The sequence below is a fragment of the Equus asinus genome, chromosome 4 (genome assembly GCF_041296235.1).
Source record: "Equus asinus isolate D_3611 breed Donkey chromosome 4, EquAss-T2T_v2, whole genome shotgun sequence".
Classification (NCBI taxonomy): domain Eukaryota; kingdom Metazoa; phylum Chordata; class Mammalia; order Perissodactyla; family Equidae; genus Equus; species Equus asinus.
Genome location: NC_091793.1, coordinates 61008531 through 61030664, shown reverse-complemented (window position 1 = coordinate 61030664; position 22134 = coordinate 61008531). Strand labels below are relative to the sequence as shown.

At 45.6% G+C, this 22134-nt stretch overlaps 1 protein-coding gene and 1 long non-coding RNA gene across 5 annotated transcripts in view; one reads left to right on the top strand and one right to left on the bottom strand.

Annotated features, from left to right (window-relative positions):
- Positions 1-226: 226 nt before the first annotated feature.
- On the bottom strand, positions 227-19482 carry AMMECR1L (AMMECR1 like). Of its 3 annotated transcripts, XM_070507355.1 has the most exons (9): positions 19140-19279; positions 17555-17664; positions 13089-13209; positions 10222-10666; positions 8065-8175; positions 7644-7758; positions 6895-6985; positions 5373-5469; positions 227-3647 (listed from the first exon to the last, which is right to left on the bottom strand). In XM_070507355.1, exons 4-9 carry the CDS (start codon positions 10626-10628, stop codon positions 3536-3538), a joined length of 933 nt encoding a protein of 310 aa, XP_070363456.1. In that variant the 5' UTR covers positions 10629-10666; positions 13089-13209; positions 17555-17664; positions 19140-19279; the 3' UTR covers positions 227-3535. The 3 variants fall into 3 exon arrangements, with proteins under 3 accessions (XP_070363456.1, XP_044625164.1, XP_044625165.1); XM_044769229.2 differs by lacking the exon at positions 13089-13209 and having other exon boundaries at positions 19140-19482; XM_044769230.2 differs by lacking the exons at positions 13089-13209; positions 17555-17664 and having other exon boundaries at positions 19140-19278.
- LOC123285356 (uncharacterized) overlaps positions 18315-22134 on the top strand; it is a 106313-nt gene continuing 102493 nt past the window's right edge. The window contains exon 1 of one of the 2 annotated variants that reach the window (XR_011502728.1): positions 18315-18627. This is a non-coding gene — a long non-coding RNA (uncharacterized lncRNA). The remainder of the gene's footprint in view (positions 18628-22134) is intronic. The other variant, XR_011502727.1, reaches the window with a different exon arrangement.

Genomic DNA, 22134 nt, shown 5'->3' with positions numbered 1-22134 from the left:
AAAAAAAATAGGCACAACAAAGAACAATTTTTACCCATTATGATTTATTCTCTACAATACTTTGTTAAAGAGTTCAATGATTTGCACTCTGAAGTTATATAGCCAAGAGGCAACCAAGTGTAATACAAAGAATTGGTCTGAAGTCTTTGCACTGAAGGCCATACAAAGTCTCTTGCTTCAGGGAAATAAGAATGAAAACAAACAAAAAGAACACATAGCTTCCTAGGCTCCAGAATCTCAATAGAAAATAACATCAACAGTTAGTGAAATTGTAGGTGTTAACATATCATGGAAAACAGATCTTGTGCAAATATTAAAATTAACACCCAGGACTTCTGTATAGATGATTTTTTATTATAAACAATAAAATATATGTAATGTCTCAACTACAAACCTTTCATGTTGAAAGGATCTCTAACATGAGTTGCTTTAATATTATGAAGCAAAAAAGTTTAAGAACCTCACAGTGGAAACAATCCAACACGACAAACTCTAGTGATCAAAGACATTCTTTTTTAGTTAATGTAAAACAAGGACAATTCATAATTACAGAGAGAATGTCCTAGCTGTGGGTATTATGAGACAAGTCAACTTTCCAGACCAAAAGGCACTCACAGCTAGGGATGAAACAAACTCCGAACCAAACCAGCCACGTTGGGATGGTTCCTTGGAAACAGTGGTTACCTACTGTTCAGCTCGAGCAGCCCAAGGACAAAGGAAACACCAAGCAGAAAACATTCCCTTCTCTTGAAACCTACCACTCACACTACATTTATTGGCCACCCTCATCACTGCTTTGGTCAAGCGCGTGGAAGGCAGTTCAATTCCAGTTCGGAGCTGTCATCTCCCTATGCAAAGCTGCCGCATGGATGATCCAGACTTAGTATTTTTCCTGAGAGCCACCTGCCACACATCTTCACGAGGTGACCATGACCGTACGCTTCCAGACCGCTTCCTGACTAGGCCCCATTCAGGACAGACACTAATGGTGCCACTCCTCACAGGGCCAGACAGTTTTCCTTGGTTGACTCCTGAGTCCCCTTGAAAGGCAAGAGGACCTTGAGTATCCCCATTGCTGGACTTGTATGGGAGCATGAGGGAATGTGCAGGGAGTAAGGCTTCTTCACTCCAAAAACCACTGAGCCCACTTCAGTGTGGTGCTGGGCTTCACCAGCCCGATTCTTGTGCACTGATTTTTTTTCCCCATTTTGTGGGTTTTTAAATTTTCTGTTCATTTTCTTAAATGGCAGGTATCCTATCCCACCCTCAATAAAATAAAATAAAAAACATACTATACACGGAAGAAGACAAATAGGGCAACATTTCTACAAGAAAAAATAGGCTTGAAGAGCATGGCACTGTAAATGCTTGCATGACCAGTCTCACTGAGCGTGCTCAGGGGTGAAAGTTTAGCACCAATTTTTTTGCTTTTTTTAATCTTTAGAAATTAAACACAACTTTTAACATAGAACACTTGAACAGTAATGAGTGTAGCCCTATGTATCAATACTGTTGTACAAATTGGAGGTGGGTGGCTTAGTCCAGAGCTGACCACCCTGACATCAATCCATGGCACCTAAGAGTAACTGTCGTCACATTTGTTTCTAACAAGACATTTATTATTCTCAGCAGCAGGAAATCATGAAACAACCCCTTCATCTTCAAAATCTTTTTTCCGTTGACATTGCAAGGGAAAAGCAGCAGGGTGCGAGAACGCAGCACAACAGTAAGATGAAGTGATGCGGCCTGGCCTGGGCCTCCTGACATCAACCCACTTTTCCCTTGCACGTTCTGTATCCTCGTGAACAGCAGAGGATGGTGCCAAGCAAATCTGCTCACCCTTATCCAGCTCTTCCAAGAAATGAGACAGCAATGCCTAGAACAGCATGTGTATCGTTTCTTAGATTGTGTCCCTGCTCCCCCTCCCCTGATTCCTGGCAGAAGAAAATTCAAAAGATCTTTTGACTTGAATTATTTGCCCATTTCAGAAAGCCACACCATCACCACATAAACTTTAAAAAATAAATTAAATCAAAACATTGTGTTCACTGGGTTGACACCCAATCCACTTCAACAGTTCTCTAAGCATGTTGTTGAAAACCAGTGTATCACCCTTAGGGTCCTTTCTTCCAACTGGCCACCTCTTCCTGTGAATCATTTCAGCAGTGCCTCTGTGACAATGTTTTCAAAGCATCTTCCAAGTCCCCAACTTCTATGAACTTTGCCATCAAATGAGTGAAGAATAGGCAAGAGAGAGGAGAAACTTGCTGACAGCTATTTGGAATCAGCAACAATGGGAAAGAGAAATGTGCCACATGAAAGTCTGAATGACCTAGAATAAAATGAGCTTTTTGGAACTTTGCCCTGGTGGGGTGAAGATTCCCAGTGTGTTAGGCAAGATAAAGATTCCCCTTGTTTAATTACACAGCTTTGCTCTAAAGTCCTGTAAAGGACTAAAACATCAATAGTCTTCCCACCATTACAGGCAAATTAGAAAAAGGAACTCCTCTGCTTACAAGTCCCTCAGGATATTTGCCTGAAAAGAGAAACAGCTTGGAGACCCTGGATTCTCTCCTATGACATGTCCTTCTAAAACCCAACCCAAGTGCTTGTGTGCACAACTATGCCTTCTGAGAACCTAGATCCAACTATAGGCACTGCTACCAGTAGAGGAATGAGGTAGCCTGGTGGTAAGGAAGAGGTCTCTCCTTTCACACTGCATGCAGCGATGACATCAAGACCTCCCGTGAGCATCCCAGTCCATTCCTCAGCAGGCTACACCACAGAGCTCCGTTCAATACCAGGAGACTCAATGCAGAAAGAGTGCCAGAAAATCCAACTGATAGTGGGATGAGAATTAAAACTTTCGAGGCTAATTGAGCAATGAGATCTGCAACGCCATCCAAAGGGCTTCCGATCTTGATGTGGGTCTCTGTCCAGGAGCCTCGAAGGACTCATGGTGCCCACGTTCAACCCTAACATGGCGTCCACTTATGAAGCATGGAGGTTGTGATCAACTCTTGGTACGCAATAAACTGGAAGTTTAAAAAAAGGAATTTAAAACAACCTAAAAATGTTTTTTGTTGGTCTCCGTTGCCCAGACTGCCAAGGGAATACACCTACTTGATCTGGGGAGGCTGTTGGGGTGTGTGTGGGGTAAGCCTTCATGGATCATCAATTCCAGCTTCCATTGTGTGGCCATCACACAGGTGGCAAATCACCAGTGGCACCTGCATGCCAAGGGTCTTCTGAACCCACATGGTAATTCTCACTAGTCACGGAGGAGCCCCAATCCAACGGAACCCCATATTGAGGAAAGGCTGAGATAAGGCTTGGGCCCCTCAAGTTCTGTTTCATTCAATATAACCCCACCCCCCCCCCTCAGTCAGCTGGAGGCAGACTTGGCAACGGAAGCTAGCATCATAAAATGGTGCAGTAATAGAAGTAACTGGACCAGGAAGAGGAGGCATCTGCTCCAATGATGTCATAGCCATTGGTGGCCACAGGGGGGTGGGACTGGTCATGCAGCCGTGTGTCAGGAGTAATGATTGTAGAGGGGCGGGGCATGAAGAGTGCCATTCTGGAAACAGTGCTGTCGAGAAGCAATATATTCTGCATAACTGATTGTCACCTTCTCACTTCGGTACCTGTATAAGGAAACAGGAAAGGGTATTAGGAACCCCAAACACTTCATTTTGTAAAGTCATTTAGCAGTGAAAACCAAAAGCATATTCCACATTTTGAAAGAATAAAATGGAAGACCAAGAGCAATCTTACTTACAGAAAATGAAAGACAGCACAAGAAAACAATGTTGTTATTACAAATGAACAAGATGAAAAAGCACAATCACAATTCACCCCTGAGAATGTATTTTCTGCACATCCCACCTTTAAACACTACATATGCTTATCATCAGGCTGCTCTTAAGCAATCTGCTACTGGGGTCTGGATGAAGAATTTCATGGTCAAATTACATGGGTGGCAGATTGGAAGATGGCTGCACCAATGCCCAGTGTAAACTGTATATCTACTTTCAGGTTAAAATGTGATAAATTTGATAGAAATGCAACCTCAATTTGCAGAAAAGCAACAAACAAGTTATTTAGAACTAAAAGGGGCACAGACACCTAGTTCTGGGTCAAGTTCTGATGGAGCAGGTTAAAGGATCCTGGGGCTACATAGGACGGGTCTCAATTCCCAGATGAATATGCCATATCATATCACAGGGTCACCAGAACAGAATTCATAGCACTTTGGCTTTGCTCTGGAAAGAGCCATGAGTCAGGATGCGAAGCATGGGGTGTTACAAACCTATGGAGCCTACTACAGACCACAGGAGCTGGGTGTGACAATCCTTACCCAGAGCCATCTCTTTCCCACTGTTATCACTCCTCCACTGCAAGGTGATTATTCCTGAATTTTGACAGGGAAATGGCTGTTCAAATAAATTATAATAATAATAATAATAATAATGCTTTGTATTTGAAGAATTTTTTTTTGGAATCCAAAGCATTTCAAAAACACTGGGTTATCTTCCAAATAGACCTGTGAGGTTAGTATATGATTATTTAGCATTTTACAGATGGGGGGCCAACAGAGGCCCACAGAAGCCCAAAAGCTAAACCTCTCAATGTTTCCAATTTCAGTAGGGATGGGAAGAGAACTGACATCTACTGACCACCTACAATACTGCCTAGCCTTGGGTTAGAAATTCTTCATACATTACCCTACCATACCCTAAAACAACCCAAGGCATTAAGATTCACTTCTTAACCCAAGGCAGTAAGATTCACTTCTTACAGACAAGAAATTTTTTGCTGCTCAGAGAGGCAGAATAACTGGCCCAGGTCATCTAGCTGGGAGGTGGTGGAGCTGGGATTCAGAACCTAAGTTCATGCGCGTTCTACTGCATTAGGCGGCCTCCCCACAGAAGTATTCGTCCTAACAGGCAGAGGCGTTTCCTTGTAACTGTTTGTAAAAAGCATCTTCTGCTTATTCCATTAATATGCCACCTGTATCCTCTGCCACCTCAGGGCATGTGACTGCAGCTGACCCTGAACTTCTACACTGAGAGCGTTCTCTCTTGACTTTGATCTTCCCCTCAGCCTCCCAACAAGTGGGTCTGGCAAAGACTCCACGACTTGCTCAGCAGCCTAAACCCGGCTCCCACTCTGCTATTGGCTTAGCTGTGGAGACACCCAGGATGCTGGGGAGAATCTCTGCCTCTGCTGACACTGCTTCCTCAGAGCTCACATCTCACCCATACTTCCTTGGTGTAGGGACATTAGCTGAGAAAGTTTTTTTTCCCCTTTTCATCAAAAGCATCCCCCAACTAAATTAAAATGATAAGGAAAATGAGACAGTGGCTTACCTGGTGAGTTTGATGGTTTTTCTGAATTCACTGGTAATTGGAGCCTTAAAGCCACCTTTCCGAAGCAAGGAGTCTATTGTCTGGATCTGATCCCAGTCTGAGAAGACAGGCACACTGAGGTCAGCGCACGATGACACAAGAGTGGGACATCTAACACGGTGAGAGGAGAGAAGCAGCCAACTCTGCTAGAGGAAGAGGAAGCCCTGAGCCCTGGCCCCACATCCCTGGAGCCCCGTCTGCCTCATTGACAGGCTGATACGATCTTGGAGACATGAGATGAGGGCCCGACGCATGCCATAATGGTGTCCCAGGCCTCCTGCTCCTGCGTCTTTCCTGTCAGATGTTATCCCAGTATAATTATCTAGGAACAAATGTGGTCCCAACTTTGACTGGCCTTCTGGGCTAGTGCTGGTAACCAGGGCTGTTCTGTGGAAAGAACGAATTCAAATTCTGCCGCTTGTATTCCTTTGTGACCTTCCTTCATCCTGATGATTTCTAGGAGTCCTGTTTTCTAGCACAGAGAACTAGAAGGATGGGAAAGTTGTTCACACAAATACTGTTGTGTTCTTCTTGTACATTTTTAACAGATAAAGCCAAAGAAAAACCTCTAAATCATGGCAGTAGGTACCCCAATTTTTAAAATTTTCCCAACCAATTTTCAAAATGGCAGAAGTAACTTGATTATTTTTCTAAGATATCATCAGGTCTCACTATGAGAAAATACTTCTGACATGCCTCCCTGTACAGAAATGTTAAATCTATGACAGCGAAGAGGTGTCTAAAAGGCTTCCTTTTTATGCCATATCCACCCTGCCTTTGAAAAAGTTTAAACGCAACCATGATGGAAACCAACAAGGCAATCGCTCTCCACATAAGTGGTTCACTGACACACTGAATTAGACATTTTTCTCTGTTCCAGGTCCACACCCAACAAATACTGTGTATTTCACATATTATTTTCAAAAAGCAGACTAATTCCAAGAAAGAAAGAAAACCGGGTTGCATATCACAGAATGCACAAGCAACATTTAAAGGTATTCTAAACAGAAAACCGGCCCAACTCATTTCCTACCTTTCACGTGGAGAATGTAGTAACTATTCAATTCTATCATGTTTTGCCTTTTTCCAAATATAACATGGTTTAATAATTCAGGGCTAAAAGTTTAAAACCCAGTGATACAGGCCACTTCCCTCAGTGAACTGCATCACATGGTCGAGGTGGTTGCCGCAATTTTGCCACAATTACACAATAGTTTTGGGGGCCAAGAAATAAAACTATTCACTGAAAGTAAGTGAAACAAGTGGGTGAGGAGGGAAGTCTTTACCCCTTTTCTTTTCCCAGCTGCTACATCGTTTTGGGAGTTTATTTCTCATTCTCTAAGAATTTGATAGATACTAAGAAGAAGAAAAGCACTCATTCTTAGCTGGAGTTGGGCTGAAAGGCAATACACTCCACTTTCCTGCCCTTTAATTTGTCACACCGAACAGTAGCGTTCACTGAAATCCCATTTGTCCAGCTCACCTTGTTCCTTAGCAACCTCAGGTAAGTATGTGGCTGTACGTTTGACGCCTTTTTCATTGATGAATTCAATTCGAATCCCATGGACCCCTACCTACAGAAAAACACAACCAAATAAATGGCCATTTATTTATTCTAATGGAACTTCAGTTATCTGGATTTAAATCGACCCTGTCCCCTGACCAGCTTGACCCAGGTTGGAGAAAAGGAAAATCTCTTGCTTTTCATAACTAACTCACTCTCTCTCAGGTATAGAAGCCGAAGAAACCTCAGCTTGAGGGAAGGTGCGAGTCTATGTGTAGCCACCTCTCTGATGGTACGAACGTTATAGAAATAAATTATTTCAGTAGCCCATCCAATAATCTTGACTATTCCACCTTTAATCTATGCCATTAAATGAACATGCCACAGGGTTTTGATCTGGGTTCATGACTTTTCATCTATGGCTCCTAATAACATTTACTCAAGGGCTTACCAAGAGGGGTCTGGAATATTCTCCTTTAATCCCATTATTATTTCCTATTAGACATGGAAGAAGGATGTGGAATGGAGTGGACCAGGAAGAAGTGGGAGAAGAAGACAGCCTTCACATTTCTTCCTGCTTCTAATATTGCAGCACCTTTTCTGTCACCTATGTTGCCCACAATTGCTTCACATTCTTATACCCTCTCAATGAAGGAGTACATTACCATGTACTAACCCGAACCCAAATGCAACGAGAGATGCAGAGTTCCAAATGCGGCTGTTCTCACCTCCCAGTCCAGGTAATCACTGGCATCCTCAAAGTTAGTAAGGAGGGAGACAGAGCAGAAAAGTTTAGGCAGCTCCTCTCGGGTCAGCGGGGGAAATCGGCTGTCCTTAAGTGCACTGGAGGGGGACAGAAAACGTAAGTGAGGTGCTCTGGAGCTGGGAGCCAACATCACGTGCCTGAATACTTACAAATCCTGAGCTATGCAGAGAACATCTATTATCCATCAATACTAATAAGCTCAAAACAACGTGATGTTATTAACTGTCTATACTTGAACTGATAGGTGACTCCTCAGATTAAAGCCCCCACATTTCCCGATTTCCAAAAAGAGACTCAAACTTTATCACTTAGAAGAAGGAAAGTCAGGCAGTTGTTTTTGATTCTAGCCAATTTATCTTGGATCCTATGTCTAGTGTCATTACCTGGTTAACGTGTATTCCCTGAGTCCTGAATGAAGATTCATGGCTGAGAAGGTCCCAATGCAGCCACGAAGCCGCTTGTCCCGCCCTGTCTTCCATGTCACAAAGAGCGGACTAAAAAAGTAAAAACACAAAACATTCTCCAGCCCCAAACCAATCATGGATAAGAACAAAACCTTAGCTATATCCCTGTTCATTTCTGTTATTCCCCAAAAGGACTGTTTTCTGAATTGCTGGCTCTGAAGGGCTCTCTGCCTTTCTGGGAGTCAGGCAGTCCCTGGATGGACACGGAGAGGAGCCCTCCAAAAGGTGGCACGAAGAAAGGCTCTCTGCAGGCTTTCCTAGGTTCCATGCTGACAGCTCTAAATCACCTTGACGCCACATGTATGTGCTATCCCCCTCTTCCTCTGCCCAGGAGTCAGCTTTTCCTTCTTCTAATTCTCCATGTCCTTCTCTTCTTTACTCTATTTCTATGAATGTGCAAGTTCCCCAGTTCCATCCTTCATAAAGACACACCCAGCCTGGCTACCTTCATCTCTTATCTGCAAGCATTCCCTGCAACCCCACATTGTTCCCATACTTATTTCTGCTCCAGGCAACTACAGATATCTCCGGCTCATAAATGTTCAGAAAAGAAAAACAATGTCTCCTCGAGAAAGCTTATTATTAGCAGAAGTTGCCGCCTTCTGTTTCTAGGCCAAAGTCATGCTTCATTAGACTACATCAGATTGATGGTGACAGATTTTTTAGAAAGAGGTTACAGGCTGTCCCCTCTTCATGAGATTCCTCCATACTCCTATGCCCTTATCTCTGAGACTCTTAAGTTAAACACTTCTAAAAAGCAATTTAAGTTTTTAAAGTTATCTACTTCTTTGCTCATTGTTACAAAGCAGATCTCCCACCCACCCATCTTTTTCTTCCAATAAAACACGTGAACAGCACCAGCAAAGGTCATCGTCCCAAAACTTACTCAAAAACCTCTAAAAATTCCACTGTCTGCGGGATGGAAATATGAGCCCCTGAATACAAGGGCCCTCACACTGCAACACTGTGGCCACCACCCACTCTTCCAAACCTGTGTCCCTCTCCTATATGGGACACACCGACCCCACTTAGATGAAGCTCAGAATGCCACCTGCTCAGTCAGGATTTTTCTGACCATGGTATCCCATGGCAATACTTCCCTAAAAAGTTAGCACATTTTTCTCTACATTTCCTCTCTTCTGACACAATCACACAAGAGTAACTTCCCCCTCCCTCTGCCCAGTGTGCCACGCATACTATTTAGCTTCGAGTGTGTGACTTGCCAACTCAACTAGTCTCCCAAGAACAAGGACTTCTTCTGCACACCCCTCTGTGGCTTGCCCAGTGGGGCTAAGCACTGCCTCAGCACAGTGCTGAGAGCTGAGGAATGAACGATCTCAGGTCAATGAATGCTGCACGAGCGTCTCCTAAAAACAAAACCAAACGCAGCAGTGCTCTTTAAAGCCAGCTCAGAGCTGCTTCCAATTCTGAGAAAGAAGAATCATTGGCGTGAGTTTCTTCACTTTACTTTGTGCTTTATACATATTCCTCATTTAAGTCCTTGACCCCGTGAGAGGGCTTAGGGCGAGTAACAGCCTGGAACCAAAACCAGTAAAGCAGAATCTGACATTCTTCACAGGGTGCCAGAAGCCCTGTGGGATTACCATGGGACTGCAGATGAATGAAGGGAGGGGACCCTTGTTAAGAGCATCCCAGCTCCCACAAATGAGCTCCTAGTCTCCAGCCTGGCCCTTAAGACACTCCCAAGTCGCTTGGACTTCAACACTACGGGGGTCTACAATAGTGTGGTCGTGTGCTCTCTCCACCTGAGAGGTTAAATGACCTACCCACTGTCACATGAGCCAACAGAAGACCCCAGAATGAAACCCTCCTGATTGCCTCAACGTGACTTTAACGAGCCTGGATGTCTTCCAGACACAACCTAGTCCTCTTCCAGTACTGAATCCACTGAATGTTCCAGGTATTCTCTGGACATTTTCATCATCCTATTCCCATTACTCTTTTCCCATAACAAGTTAGAGCTTTTTCTAAGTAGCAGACTCTCTCAAGAGGACAACCAAAGAAAGACGCCATCATGCCTCTCTCCCTGTCCCCTGTACCTGATTATTTACTCACTAGGGGTCATTGGTGAATCTAGGAAGTCGAGGCTGTGGGAAGCCATAGAGGTGACAGTAGAGGACGTCAAAGCAGTAGCAGCACATCTCTGCAGTCACCACCAGATTCTTGGCGGTGTTGGCAGTTCCGTTGGGCCGGGGGAGAGGGCTCAGTGCTCCCGATGCGGGATTCATTCGTGTAATGGGAGAGTTTCCAGGTCCCAGAGTTAAGTCCGACACATTCTCCCGACCACTGCTGCCATCCACATGCTGGTGGTTTTGAAGAGGTCCTGAACTAGAGCCGGGGACAGTTGTGGACTGGTTCCCGTGACTGTGCGTTCCACTTCCAGACAACTTAGGCTTCTTGACCCCACAACAGCCTGCTGCCAACTTGGGCTCGAGTGGAGGAACACAACGTCTTTTTCCCATCCTGATTCAGTGCTTGAGGTCTGGAATGCTGCAGAACCCTAACCAAAAAGAGAACAGGTAAACATTAATTAAAGGTTAGTTAAAAGGAGAAAATGAAAATCAGAGAAAGAGTCTACATAGAGAGGATAAGAGTAATCCAATTCTCGTTCTCATCCAGGTAACATGGTGACAATGGGTCACAGACCAGCAGGGCTAGAAGAGACCCTGAGTTCTGGACCAGGGACTCCTAACCTTTGCCTAAAGAGGAACTATGGCTTACTTTCCATAAAGCTTATAATCACCATGGGTAGAGGCAGGCGAAAAGCAGCTCTCTCCTGCCCAGGACTCCCTAGGGGAGAAGGGAGGGTGGTGGCAGGCAGCGTGAGGCTGGCTGAGGACACCTGAAGACTGACTGGTACACTGCGCCTGACCCGACAGACTCTTCATCAGGTTGCTCTCTCTACTTTTTCAGCAGCTCCAAACTGAACCACCCCATTTTTAAAGAGCCCCAGAGAAACTTTCACGCTTTTCCTTGTGAACCACATCCTTTCAGCATTTTCCTCATCACTAAGCTAAATCTATCTGTGTAATTTCAGCCCAAACCTTAGTGAAGATGAAGAGCAGTTATCTGCCATTCCGAAAAGAGCACACCTTTAAACACAAGGCGCCCACCTTTCTGTGCTCACAGGGCTCCTTCTCCAATGCCTTACTCATTTTCTTTGGTTCTCCTCTGAGCTCGCTTCAATTTCTACACATCTCTTTACCCTTTCGAGACCCCATTCAAAAAAAGCTACAACCTAGCAGAAACCTTTATTCACACAAATGACCCAAGCTTCACAGTCCTTTTGTGAGGTAGCTATTTCTGCCCTGTCACAGCAAGGCAGACAGATGCAAAGCCACTCAGCTTAACAAAATGTGGCATCAGATGGGCCAGGAAACCAAGCGTCCCATCTGATGAGGCAAAGGAGAGGAAAGGATCTTTTTTTTCACTATTTTTTTTCCTTAAAAAGTCTAAGGTAAAAATATATAGCTATAACATGACCAAGATCTTTTCTATTGGCTGTGCCAATAATCAACAGAACCAGGAAAATAGACTCTAGTTACTTCAGGGTGAATAATACCAAAATTTGTAAAATTCTGCTGACTTGAGAAAAGTACCCTTTGTTTTTTCTCAAGTCAACACGTCAGTTTTAGTGCCCCTTCAATTTTATGTGTGTATTTATATTTATATATATACATACATATATTATCCCACCTAAAATCTTCCCTGTGATTTGCACAGGGAGCACATAACTGCCTTTTTAGGCATTGCTCTGCAACATAGTGTTTTGGTTGGAAATTCTACCACCTTTTAAATCAAATTAGATATTTACATACCCATTTGCAATGCCATTATTTCTACAAAAACAACTTGTTACTTTAGCTTGAATGAGATACAAATATTATTTGTTTATGTTCTTGATATATGCTGATCCATAACAAAATACAGATTTTTATATCTATGGAAATTCTCAGTGAGATGAAAGTTGTCTGTAGCCAAGGAAGAATAGCTTGCACATTTTAATGTCTGGCTTGAAACGGGCTTCTTTTTGAGACAGCCTTAGCCAATTGATAGAACAAAACCTCTAATGACTAGATGCAGATGTCACTGTCTTGTTTAGATGGTTAAGAGAGGGAGCAGAAGGTCTTGGTTAAAAATGCTGCCTCCAGAGCCAAATGGCCTCAGTTCAAATCCTGATTCCTCCAGGATTAACCTCTCTATGACTCAGTTTCCTCAAAATGGGAGAAACAGTAGTACTTGCCTCATGGGGTTGTTAGGAGAATTAAATGAGTTCAATATCTATAAAGTGCGTAATACAGTGTCTGGCATGTAGTAAGTGCCAATTAATTTAGTTGCTGTTATCATCTGAGTTCTTGTTTGACCGCTGCCACCAGGATGGAAATCCCGGAGGGCCAGGGCGCCTCGCTGTGCACTCACGGCTTAGAGCAGTGCCTGCACTGAACAGGTGCTCCTTAAACAGGACTTCGTTGAATCCTTGAAACTACTCAGCAAGGCAGACGATATTACCATCATTTTCCAGAGGATGAACCTCAAACTTAATAAGCAAGATACCCTGCCCAAAGCCAGACTGCCACTAAGGGGCAGAGTGAGGATTTGGACCACAATCTATCCGTCAGACTCCGAGGCCTGGGTCTTCTCACCAAGCCACAAAGAAGAATGAGGCCTGCCAGTAATATCCATTGGATTCAGTCCCTTTCCTAAGTGCATGATAAAAAATTACATTCAAGGGCATACTAGAAACTAAGCTAACAGTTTGCAGAATCTTGCCAACAAAAATGGAGTAGGAAAAAAAACATCAAAACCTAAGCCCAAGCCAACATCTCAGCCATCACCCTGACACCCTGACAATTATTAGTCCCCTTGCCATTGTCATTTGAGTCCACAATGGACGTCACTGGCCTGAGCTCTTGACTTCCTACCTTGCGTCTAACTTGTGTGGGCAGCGGGTGTAGGATGCGTGCGGAATGGAGCTGCAGGACTGTCTCTAGAGAGCTGGAGTTTTCACAGGACCCTGAGGCTCTGCCTCCAGAGAGCCCCAGACTTCAAAGAAGCAAAGAGAGGGATGAAACACGAAGGTTAAAAACGAAATCTTTCCTACTCTCACTACACCAAAGCGTACCTGAAGGAAGAACAAAATGTCATGAGACGGCGGCAATGCAGGCGTTCCTGAGCAGGTGTCAGCAGCCACCTGACGTGCAACACCCCACAACAGAGCAATGGGAGGGACTCTCCGACCACGCCAAGGCAGATGAGCTCACGTCTGGGCAGACCCTGCCTCCACACCACGCACCGTCTCTGACTGCAGCGGAGCAGGGTCACAACCGAAACCAAGTGTGTCCTTCGAACAGTTCCCCCACACCCTCCCAAACTGACCTGAAATACACAGAACCAACCGAAATCTTGTTTTCCTTTAGGCCCAAGCTCTTCTCTGGAGGCCTCTACGCAGATAACTCCAGCAAAATTCTCAGCTAGTGACCAAACGCAGAGTTAGAGACTTTCCACACCAAAAATATATTAGAAGGCACTTCTTCCCGATAGCCAGCTTTAATAATTGTCAACATATGGCCAATCTTATTACATCTATAGCCCACCTACTCACACCATCTCCCCAGTTTGCACTGCATTATTTTGAAGGTATGTTTTTAAGGGGGCCAATATTTTACTTATCAGTCAGCATAAAGCAAATATTAAGTGAATTACAGTAAAGAGTGTGAAGTAAATCAGGATGCTGGTAGTAAATACTTTTTATTTACAACATCAACCACCATGTACCAATTTCATCAAAACTTTCTCTTTAGGTTTGACACTGTTCTAATCCTACTCCAACAAAGTGGGCATTTCACCACAACTAAGCAGTCCCAAACTCAGCTCCCAGGACTGCCCTACAGTGATCAAAGAGACAGTCGTTTCTCCAGTGGCTCAGCTTCTGAGAGTACAAAGCTACCTCAGAATAACAGCATTTCAATACAACAGACTAACCTGTTGTCTAACCAGCTAAAAACAAAAACCTCTAATAATATATCCTACCTCTTCTAAAACTGTGTGTGAATTTGTTCTTACCTTTCCTTAAAACCTCATAAAAACCATCAGCAATGGTACTTAGATCACAGTGGAAGTAAGTGAATGGTTACTGTGAAGTCAGGGCATCTGAAATAATTGGAATCAGGTGTAAAAACCCTCCCTTTACAAACGCATGCATCCCCGAGACCCTTCCAAGCCTTCAGTTGGTTACTCTCTCAAAGCTAAACTCAAGGCCACTTGAAGAGCCAGCAGCAGTGATCTCCTTTTCCTACTGTCTGTCTACTTTAGAGCAATCAATGAGAATGAACTAGTTAAAACTGAATTTCCACCCATACTTTCACAAAAAGCTAGAGGAAATAACACAAATCACTGTTGTACCTTTTCACTTCAGACCTCCTATCCTAGAAAGTGTTACATGAAGTATGATCTCAGAGTCGACAGTCACCACGCCCTTTACCTGACATGCAGAACTCAAGGGGTCTGGACCCTCATTAGGGTCCATAAGAAACGCCAGCTGGCGACTGCTCCCTCTCTGCGGGGAAGCTGAGCAGTGCTTTGTGGCTCTGGGCTGGGCAGCTTAAAGGCCACTTAAATTCCAGCCAGCCTTGAGCTCGTCACCACCTGTAGTCTCAGAGGCTGGGTGCATTTGTGTTTTCATCTTTCACAACACCTAACACAGTGTCCTGCATGGAGTATACATCCAACAGTCTTATGTACAGATCTCCTAGTAATTTCACTTACGTTTGCCTTTTTAATAAAAGGAATGTTTATGGCACAACCTCATCTTCAGACAGTTGTTTCCACTGTGAGATGCTGACTGTGGAGCCTGTCAGAAGCTGAAGGTGACTGCATTACAAGTATCTATTCTATCAACAATGTCAACTCTGTTCAGCCCAAAGCCAGGAATGGTTTAATTCATAGCAAAATGGATAGCCAATGTGGACAATTCATTCTAAAAGTTAGGTCCAATATTCCCCACATGAACTTCTTGGTTTGATTTATGCTGGTAGCAGTCTTCTTTGCTACAACATACCAGTAACTGCTCAGTCCTGGACTCGGCTGCAGGTGCTGTTTAACTTCAGGCTGCTCAAGGCTCTCCTGTGACAGGCCGGACCTAGTTCCTAAACTGCACTTGAGAAGAATCTTTTCTTTCTGAATGATGGGGCACTTTAAGAGCTACCCACTGGAGCATTACTTGCCTGGAGGGCAATTTATGATTTTAGGAGTTACTGCAAATGATGTCTCACAAATTGCTGATCTTTATAAACAAGGTATGGAGACCAGGACTGAGGGGAGGAGGGAGGGACGCCGTGGCTGATGTGGCTGGTTGGGCAGGAGGCATTCCTCCCTTGTTGAGGGTCCCTGCCAAGGCTCCTGAGTCCACTGAAAACAACACGCTGATGTGTTCCCAGAGCAGCTCCCGTCTTCAGAGGACAGAACCTAGGCTGCGGGGTTATCGTCTTGTCTCAAATCCCAACTCTGTCCTGCCACATCCTGGCTGTGCAAACTCAGGCAGGTTATCACATCTCTGTGGACTCGGACTCCTGCTACCAGAGAAGGTTGTCAGCAGTCAGTGAGTGAGACATGAAGAGCACCCAGCAGTTCTTTGGCATATAACTACTTTTTATTAAAGTGTCAGCTATTGCTAATACTACCAGTACCTCCACTAATCAAAGTATGGTTGGTTATAAAAATAACATAGCTTGAGTTCTTAGAATTTCTAGAGAAATAAATGCCCTCATAATAAAATTCTATTAAAAACTACCATGTAGTCTAAAAGATCATATTATTAACATGAAATTATTACTCTAATGACCTTGATGTTTTTCCTCTTTGGAGAGCAATGGTTCCTAATAAATCATCACTGTTCTTTTCACTGTGAGATGCCAGAAAACAAAGAATACTGGGCTGTCTGAGAGTTGTACACACTTCTATTCTCCCAGGGCCCTCTTTTAAGCTTACAAACATACACTAAAAGGAAACTAAACTTGCTAAATGTGCTGTTATTGTACAAGTCTTGCTATATAGAGAGTACTAATGGAACTAGGGTTTCAAAGTGATGAGATTTCAAACAATAACCAGATTAAAATATCTAGAAAAGCCTGGAAGTGGAAAAAGAAAATTGAGATGCACTTTTTGAAGGCTAGCCTCAAAACAGCTTATTGGGGAACATGACCTTATAATGAAGAAACTAGACATGGGAGGTAGGAAGGAGGCAAGAAAAGGGGGTCTCTGCATTTTCTCCCATTACTAGTTAGTGTCCAGATGTCTGTTCAAATCAAGCTTTATGCAGAAGGGAACAGGCTGTTGTTTCCTTTGTGACACAGAGAGCTGAACTGAAATTCAATTTAATAATTATGTGAGCAGTGAAATAGCACCTGAGCTATAATTCCAGCCTACTTATGGAACCATTCCAAGAAATAGATGAAAAACCCACAAACATTCTGGTAGTCATTTCAAATAAACACTTCTATATTTTTGAAACCCCATCATACACACACACATATTCAAAACACTTGCTGTATGAAAATCTTCCCCATGAAATACAGACCTATCTATATAATTGCTTTTAAAAATCTATGGATTTAGAAAAATGCACAGAACCATACATTTTCATGTCAACTTAGCTTAAAGAAAAACATGAATATAGGAATCAAAAGTTTTGTTTTTAGATCCCCTCCCTTTACTGTGTTACCTATGGCAAGGTGCCAGATGTTTCTGGGCCTTGGTCCTTTCATTTGCAAAATGAAAATATTTGTCCCCTGCCTCCTTCACAGAGGGATTGTGAGTCTCCAATAAGATGTGAAGCACTTGAAAAACTCTTACAAGTGTTAGCATGTCGTTATTAATAAACTCAAGGGGACGAAGCAGTAACAAAAATCTTTCCATAACTTTGTTTACATATAGAATTTTAGTTATTTTCAAGAAAACAGTATCACCATAGTAGATTTAGAACAAAATGTTCCAAAAGTCTCTGAAGACTATAACCATGTGGAAGAAACTCAGTAATTGACCTTGACAGGAACTGCATTAACCCCTGAGTTATGATCTCTGGTTGTCTTAAAAAAATGATAAATTTGGGCTGGGGGGAGCCAGACCTCATGTACTAAAACACAAAGGGTGACTGTACCCGCTACACCACCACCTGGGTCACTCCATCAGGATTAGGGACAAGACACTGGCCTTTACACATTTAAATTATTCTGAAAGAGACCAAGTGGAACGAACTTCATCAACATTAGGACCCCCTCACGGAAGTCAAATAAAAGTGAACAAAGACTTACATCCTAAAGTTCTAGCACAGTCCTCGCCCCCAAAAATCCTGACAAAATTCTTTTCTAAGTATGTCCAAGGAAATACTCACTGAAAGCAGAAAGTTTGTATTGCCAGGGGAACAGCTACAACAGAGGAGGGGAGCTATTTTGTCTCTGAAATGAATTCTCTTCCTTCCGATTCCATTCCTTCTTCCTGTACCTAAGATGGAAATGCAGGTGCAATCAATGAACAAAATCAGGGTAGAGCAGAGGTAAGAGATGGTTTCTGAAAAACTACAACTCAACTAACAATTTCTAGACAAAAAAAAAAAAAAAAGCCACGGAACAGGCTCTCCTCACCTCAAAACATTTCAAAATCTAAATATAAGGCAGCAATGGCAGTCCCATGCACTGAATCACCTCATCTTTGGCGTCATCACCAAGAAGGGAGGACACTGAGGATCAAAGGTTTTATTGAACCTGAACATGAGACACACTAAAACTTCCTCCACCACTAATTTAAATCAAAACTTGCTCTCAGGCCAAGGTATACCATTTCAAGGCTCTCCAGTGGTTTCAGAATTCAAACATATTCCCAAATCCTCTGCAAAGACGGTGCTGAAAAATTCTGCCCAGTAGACAGGGGCCAGGGTCCTGAGGACAGGCCATCTTGTTGCCCCAGGTGGAGATGACAATTGTTGGCGAGAGTCATCCCCCTCAGTCTTGGATAAATCTCTTCGTGATCTCTTCACCAACTCCCCCCACCCCCCAGTAGTAGAGAATCGAGCTATTCCCAAAGATGTAAACAGGAGACTCCAGGCCCCACCCACTCTATCCAAGGAGAGGGCAGTGAAAGAGGATAGGCCCAGAGGGGTAGGCTAAGGGAATGTGGCAGAGTGAGGAGTTCAGATCAGGACAGGGAATGGAGGAGGGCAGGGAATGAAGGGCAAACCCCACAGCTCGGGAGCGAGAGAGGCATAAAACCCAGAGTGTGAGGTGGAGGGATAATGGAGACGGGGTGGATGAATAAGGAAGGAGAGACTAAGGGAGGGGTTGGAAAAACAGAGAAGAGGAAGAGGAGAAAGCGTGCGTGTGAAGAGTTGAGCAAGAAAAGGACGAGAGAGTGGGGAGAGGAGAGGCCGGAGCGGGGAGGAGCAAAGCAGGCAGAGAGCAAAGGTGAAAGGTAAGAAAGAAGGGGGTGGGGAAGGAGAGTCCGGGGAGCCGGGAGGAGTTGGGGAGACCACGGAGGACGGGTCACACAGCGAGGGCCGAGCCGCGGGGGTGGAATCCAGACGCCGGGCGGAGGAGGGGGCGGCGGGACGGTGGGTGGGGGCCGCCAGGCGGCGCCGGAGACCACCAAACTTTACACGGACCTACACTGTTTCCTGGAGGGAGTGCAGACGGAGCTGGAGCCTCGCCTCGCTCGCCTCGCAGCCCGGGGCAGGGCGGCCGCCCAGCCCTCCCCAGCAGCGCTCCGACCCCCTGCCCTCGGCGGGGACACGCGGCCCGCAGGCCCCGCCGCCGGCGCCCCTCCCCCCCGCTGCCCCGGGACCCTCGCCCGGACCCCGCTCCGCTCCCGGCCCTCCGCTCGTCTCGGGGTGGGAGGCCCGGCGGGCACGGCGGCGGCGGCCCGAGGGAGGCCGGCCCGGCAGGGGAGCGGGAGGAGGAGGGCGCGGCGCAGCCCGAGTTTCCCACCTTTTCTCCTGGCCCAGACGCAGCCGGGGTGGACGGGACCTCTCGCGCCCTGCCTTCTTCTCCTGCTTCATGGAGCCATGCGCCTAGGTGGGGGCTCCGGGAGAAGCGGGACCGCGGGCGGGCCGGACGCGCGGCACGGACGGGGCGGGGCGAGGAAGGCCGGCGGGCGGGCGGAGGAGGAAGCGGCGGGGCAGCGGTGGCGGCGGGGAGGAACTGCTAGAGGTATTCCCCGGGCAGCTGGAGGACTCAGTCGAGCAGGGACCCGGGTCCTCCGGTATCCCAGCAGCCACTGGAGGCAGTGAGGTAATGGAGGAAGAATGTAGGGAGTCCTCCCGTGGACCTCACGCCCTCTAGCGAGCCGCAAAAACCATAGAGATCAGGAAGTCGCCGGAGCACCGCCCCGCTACTGTCACGTGGCCTGACTCTGCGCACTTTATTGGCTGGCGCCGACTCTACGGGGTTGAATTTAGGGGGCTGCTTTGCAGTCGTGGGGCCGAATCTCAGGCAGTTGAAACAGAGATGGGCTGACGGTGAGAAGCGAGGCGGGGCCGGCTGGCCGGCTGGTCGCCGAGCGGGCGGGGCGCGGCCCCGGCTGTCAGGCGGCGGGCGCGGTGCACGCCGGGCCGCGCAGGGGAGCGCAGAGCGCGCCGGGAGTCGTAGTGCGGGCCGGCCGGGCGGCGTGTGCGCGGCGCGGCGCCGGCTGGACTCGGGACGCCGGCTGGGCGCCGCACCTCGCTGCGCGGCCCTCTGCCGCGTTGGGACCCGGCTCTCGCCCGCCCCCGGCATTTCTACCCCAGCAAGCCAGGTTACGTCGCCTCAGCCGACGGCCGCAGCCGGGAAGGGCAGCTCAGACCGGCCGCAGATGGAGCCGACCCGCTGGCCCGGCCAGGCCCGCGGGAGCTGTGGCCGGCGCCGCGCGGCCAGCTTCAGGCGGGGTCAGGAGACCAGCTCTCTGGCCTGAGCCCTGAGTCCCACGTGGAGACGACTGCCGTGGAAGCGCCCCTAGTACGCGGTCCTTCGGCAGGCCGTCTCTGCGTTCTTCAGCACTGGCAGGGCAAGCGCCTCGAAAAGAACAATACGGAGCATTTTTTAAAAATTGGAGTAAATCATTTTTGTTTCAAGACTTGCTGTTTGATTTGGTGATTTCGCATTTTTATTTTTAATTACAGACACTGACAGTCTTATTTCTGCCCCGCTCCCTCGCGCTAACCACTCCACACCCGACCTGTAGGCGCTGCAGCAAGGGCTGCCCTGTCGTAACGCAGTGCCAGCCTGAGTGAGAACAGACTGAAGCCCACAGATAGATGGCTTTGTGTTTCGCTATGCTGTTTATGCACAAAGGAATCCTTAACATGTTTGTCATGGACCAAAGTATCTAGTAAAAAATGCAAATCCTAACTAACCGTGAAGCTTTCCAGCAAAAAACTTCCTGCTCCAGAATGCATAATGTAGTCAAGCGTAATAAGATCTACTACTACACACTTAGTATAATTATCTGTAAGCAACAAAAAACAAGGAGATTGAGTGATTGGTGCCTCTTGGACCTGGAGCTCTCCAAGAGAACCTGGCAAAGGATATCAGGGGAAGGAAGAGACAGCTACGCTTTGTAGAACAGGAGGTGACTTTTTTTAAAAAGCGATTTCTATAGCAGTCTTCATAATTACTGCCACAGTCTTGACGTGCTTATCTGCTGTGGAGACCACATTTGCCAGCTTCTAAACTCTGCCTGAAAAACTACAAATTAGATGATCATATGGCTAGAGCCAGAAGTGCAGGAAGCAGCAAGCCAGAGGTCAGTTTTTTTGGTTTCTGAATAAGACGACCAAATCCTAACTTAAAATAGAATAAATTTCACATGGTGAAGGTCTTTCCAGCTGAAAATCTTAAAAACAGGGCATCTGGAAAAGGGCCTTAGTCTGTTGCTCCCAGGGTGGTACTATATTGTCATTAAACAGCCCACAGATAAGGGAATTAGTGCTCCCTGGTTATCAAGCTGCCAGGGCGTAAATGATGGCACTAAGTTGGACTTGAAACACTCCCAAATTAAAAGCAAACCTTGCTTTGAGCGGTCAAAGAGACATCTTACTGAGAAGTAGGACCCAGGGGTCGCTGCTGTTGTTAACTGATGCCAAAAGACAGAGAGGACTTTTAAAAAGTCACTTTGGGGTCACAAAGCAGACTGTTGTCTGAACTGACGCAGAGATGAACAGAATGAAATTATGGACAGGAGGAAGCAACTGAGGGCAATATGTGCTATAAATATGGAAGAGGCTGTGTCTTACTTATTTTCTAATGTCGTACCTGTAATACAGAAACCTGGTACATAGTAGGCATACAATAATTACGTGTAGCCTGAATGACAAGTGAAGAAGAAAAGCAGGAAGCCGTGGGAAGATAAGCTGGTTGGGAAAGGGGAAATGCGGAAAAGCTAGGTGGCTCAAGCCCTCTGCATGCTCCTGAAGTGTCCTCCCAATCTGCTGTTATATCGCCGTACCACTCCACCAAAATACCTGAGAACAAGTCAGCTGCCTCCCTGATGTGCAGCTGGAATGGTTAAGAATATACGGTAATCTAAGAGGCTAGACCTTAATTGTTCCCACCACGAAAAAGAAATGATGATTATGTGAACTGATAGAAGTGTGAGCTAACACCACAGTGGTAATCACATTATAACACATAAATGTATCAAGTCAACACATTATACACCTTAAAGTTACACAGTGTTATGTGTCAATTATATTTTAATTAAAACAAAGAATATACAGTCATGATTCAGAGGGTGCGCTCTGGAATCAGACAGCATGGGTTCAAATTCCAGGCTTGACACCGAATACGCGTGAACCTAGGTTTATGTGCAAGTTAGTATGTCAGTTACTGGGTTTTATCATCTGTGAAATGGGGATTGTAGCAGTGTATGCCTCAGAGTTGTTATGGGATTGAAATAAGTTTATACATATAAAGCTATTATAGGATTAGCATGTCACAAATGCTCAAT

Excerpts from the sequence above, each read along its gene's own strand:
- AMMECR1L (XM_044769229.2), bottom strand. The coding sequence starts at position 10,628 with ATGGGAAAAAGACGTTGTGTTCCTCCACTCGAGCCCAAGTTGGCAGCA. Across the intron at positions 8,176-10,221 it reads AGATTCACCAATGACCCCTA|TCCGCTCTTTGTGACATGGA; the intron begins GTGAGTAAATAA and ends TTACTTTTTTAG. Across the intron at positions 6,986-7,643 it reads GTGATTACCTGGACTGGGAG|GTAGGGGTCCATGGGATTCG; the intron begins GTGAGAACAGCC and ends GTTTTTCTGTAG.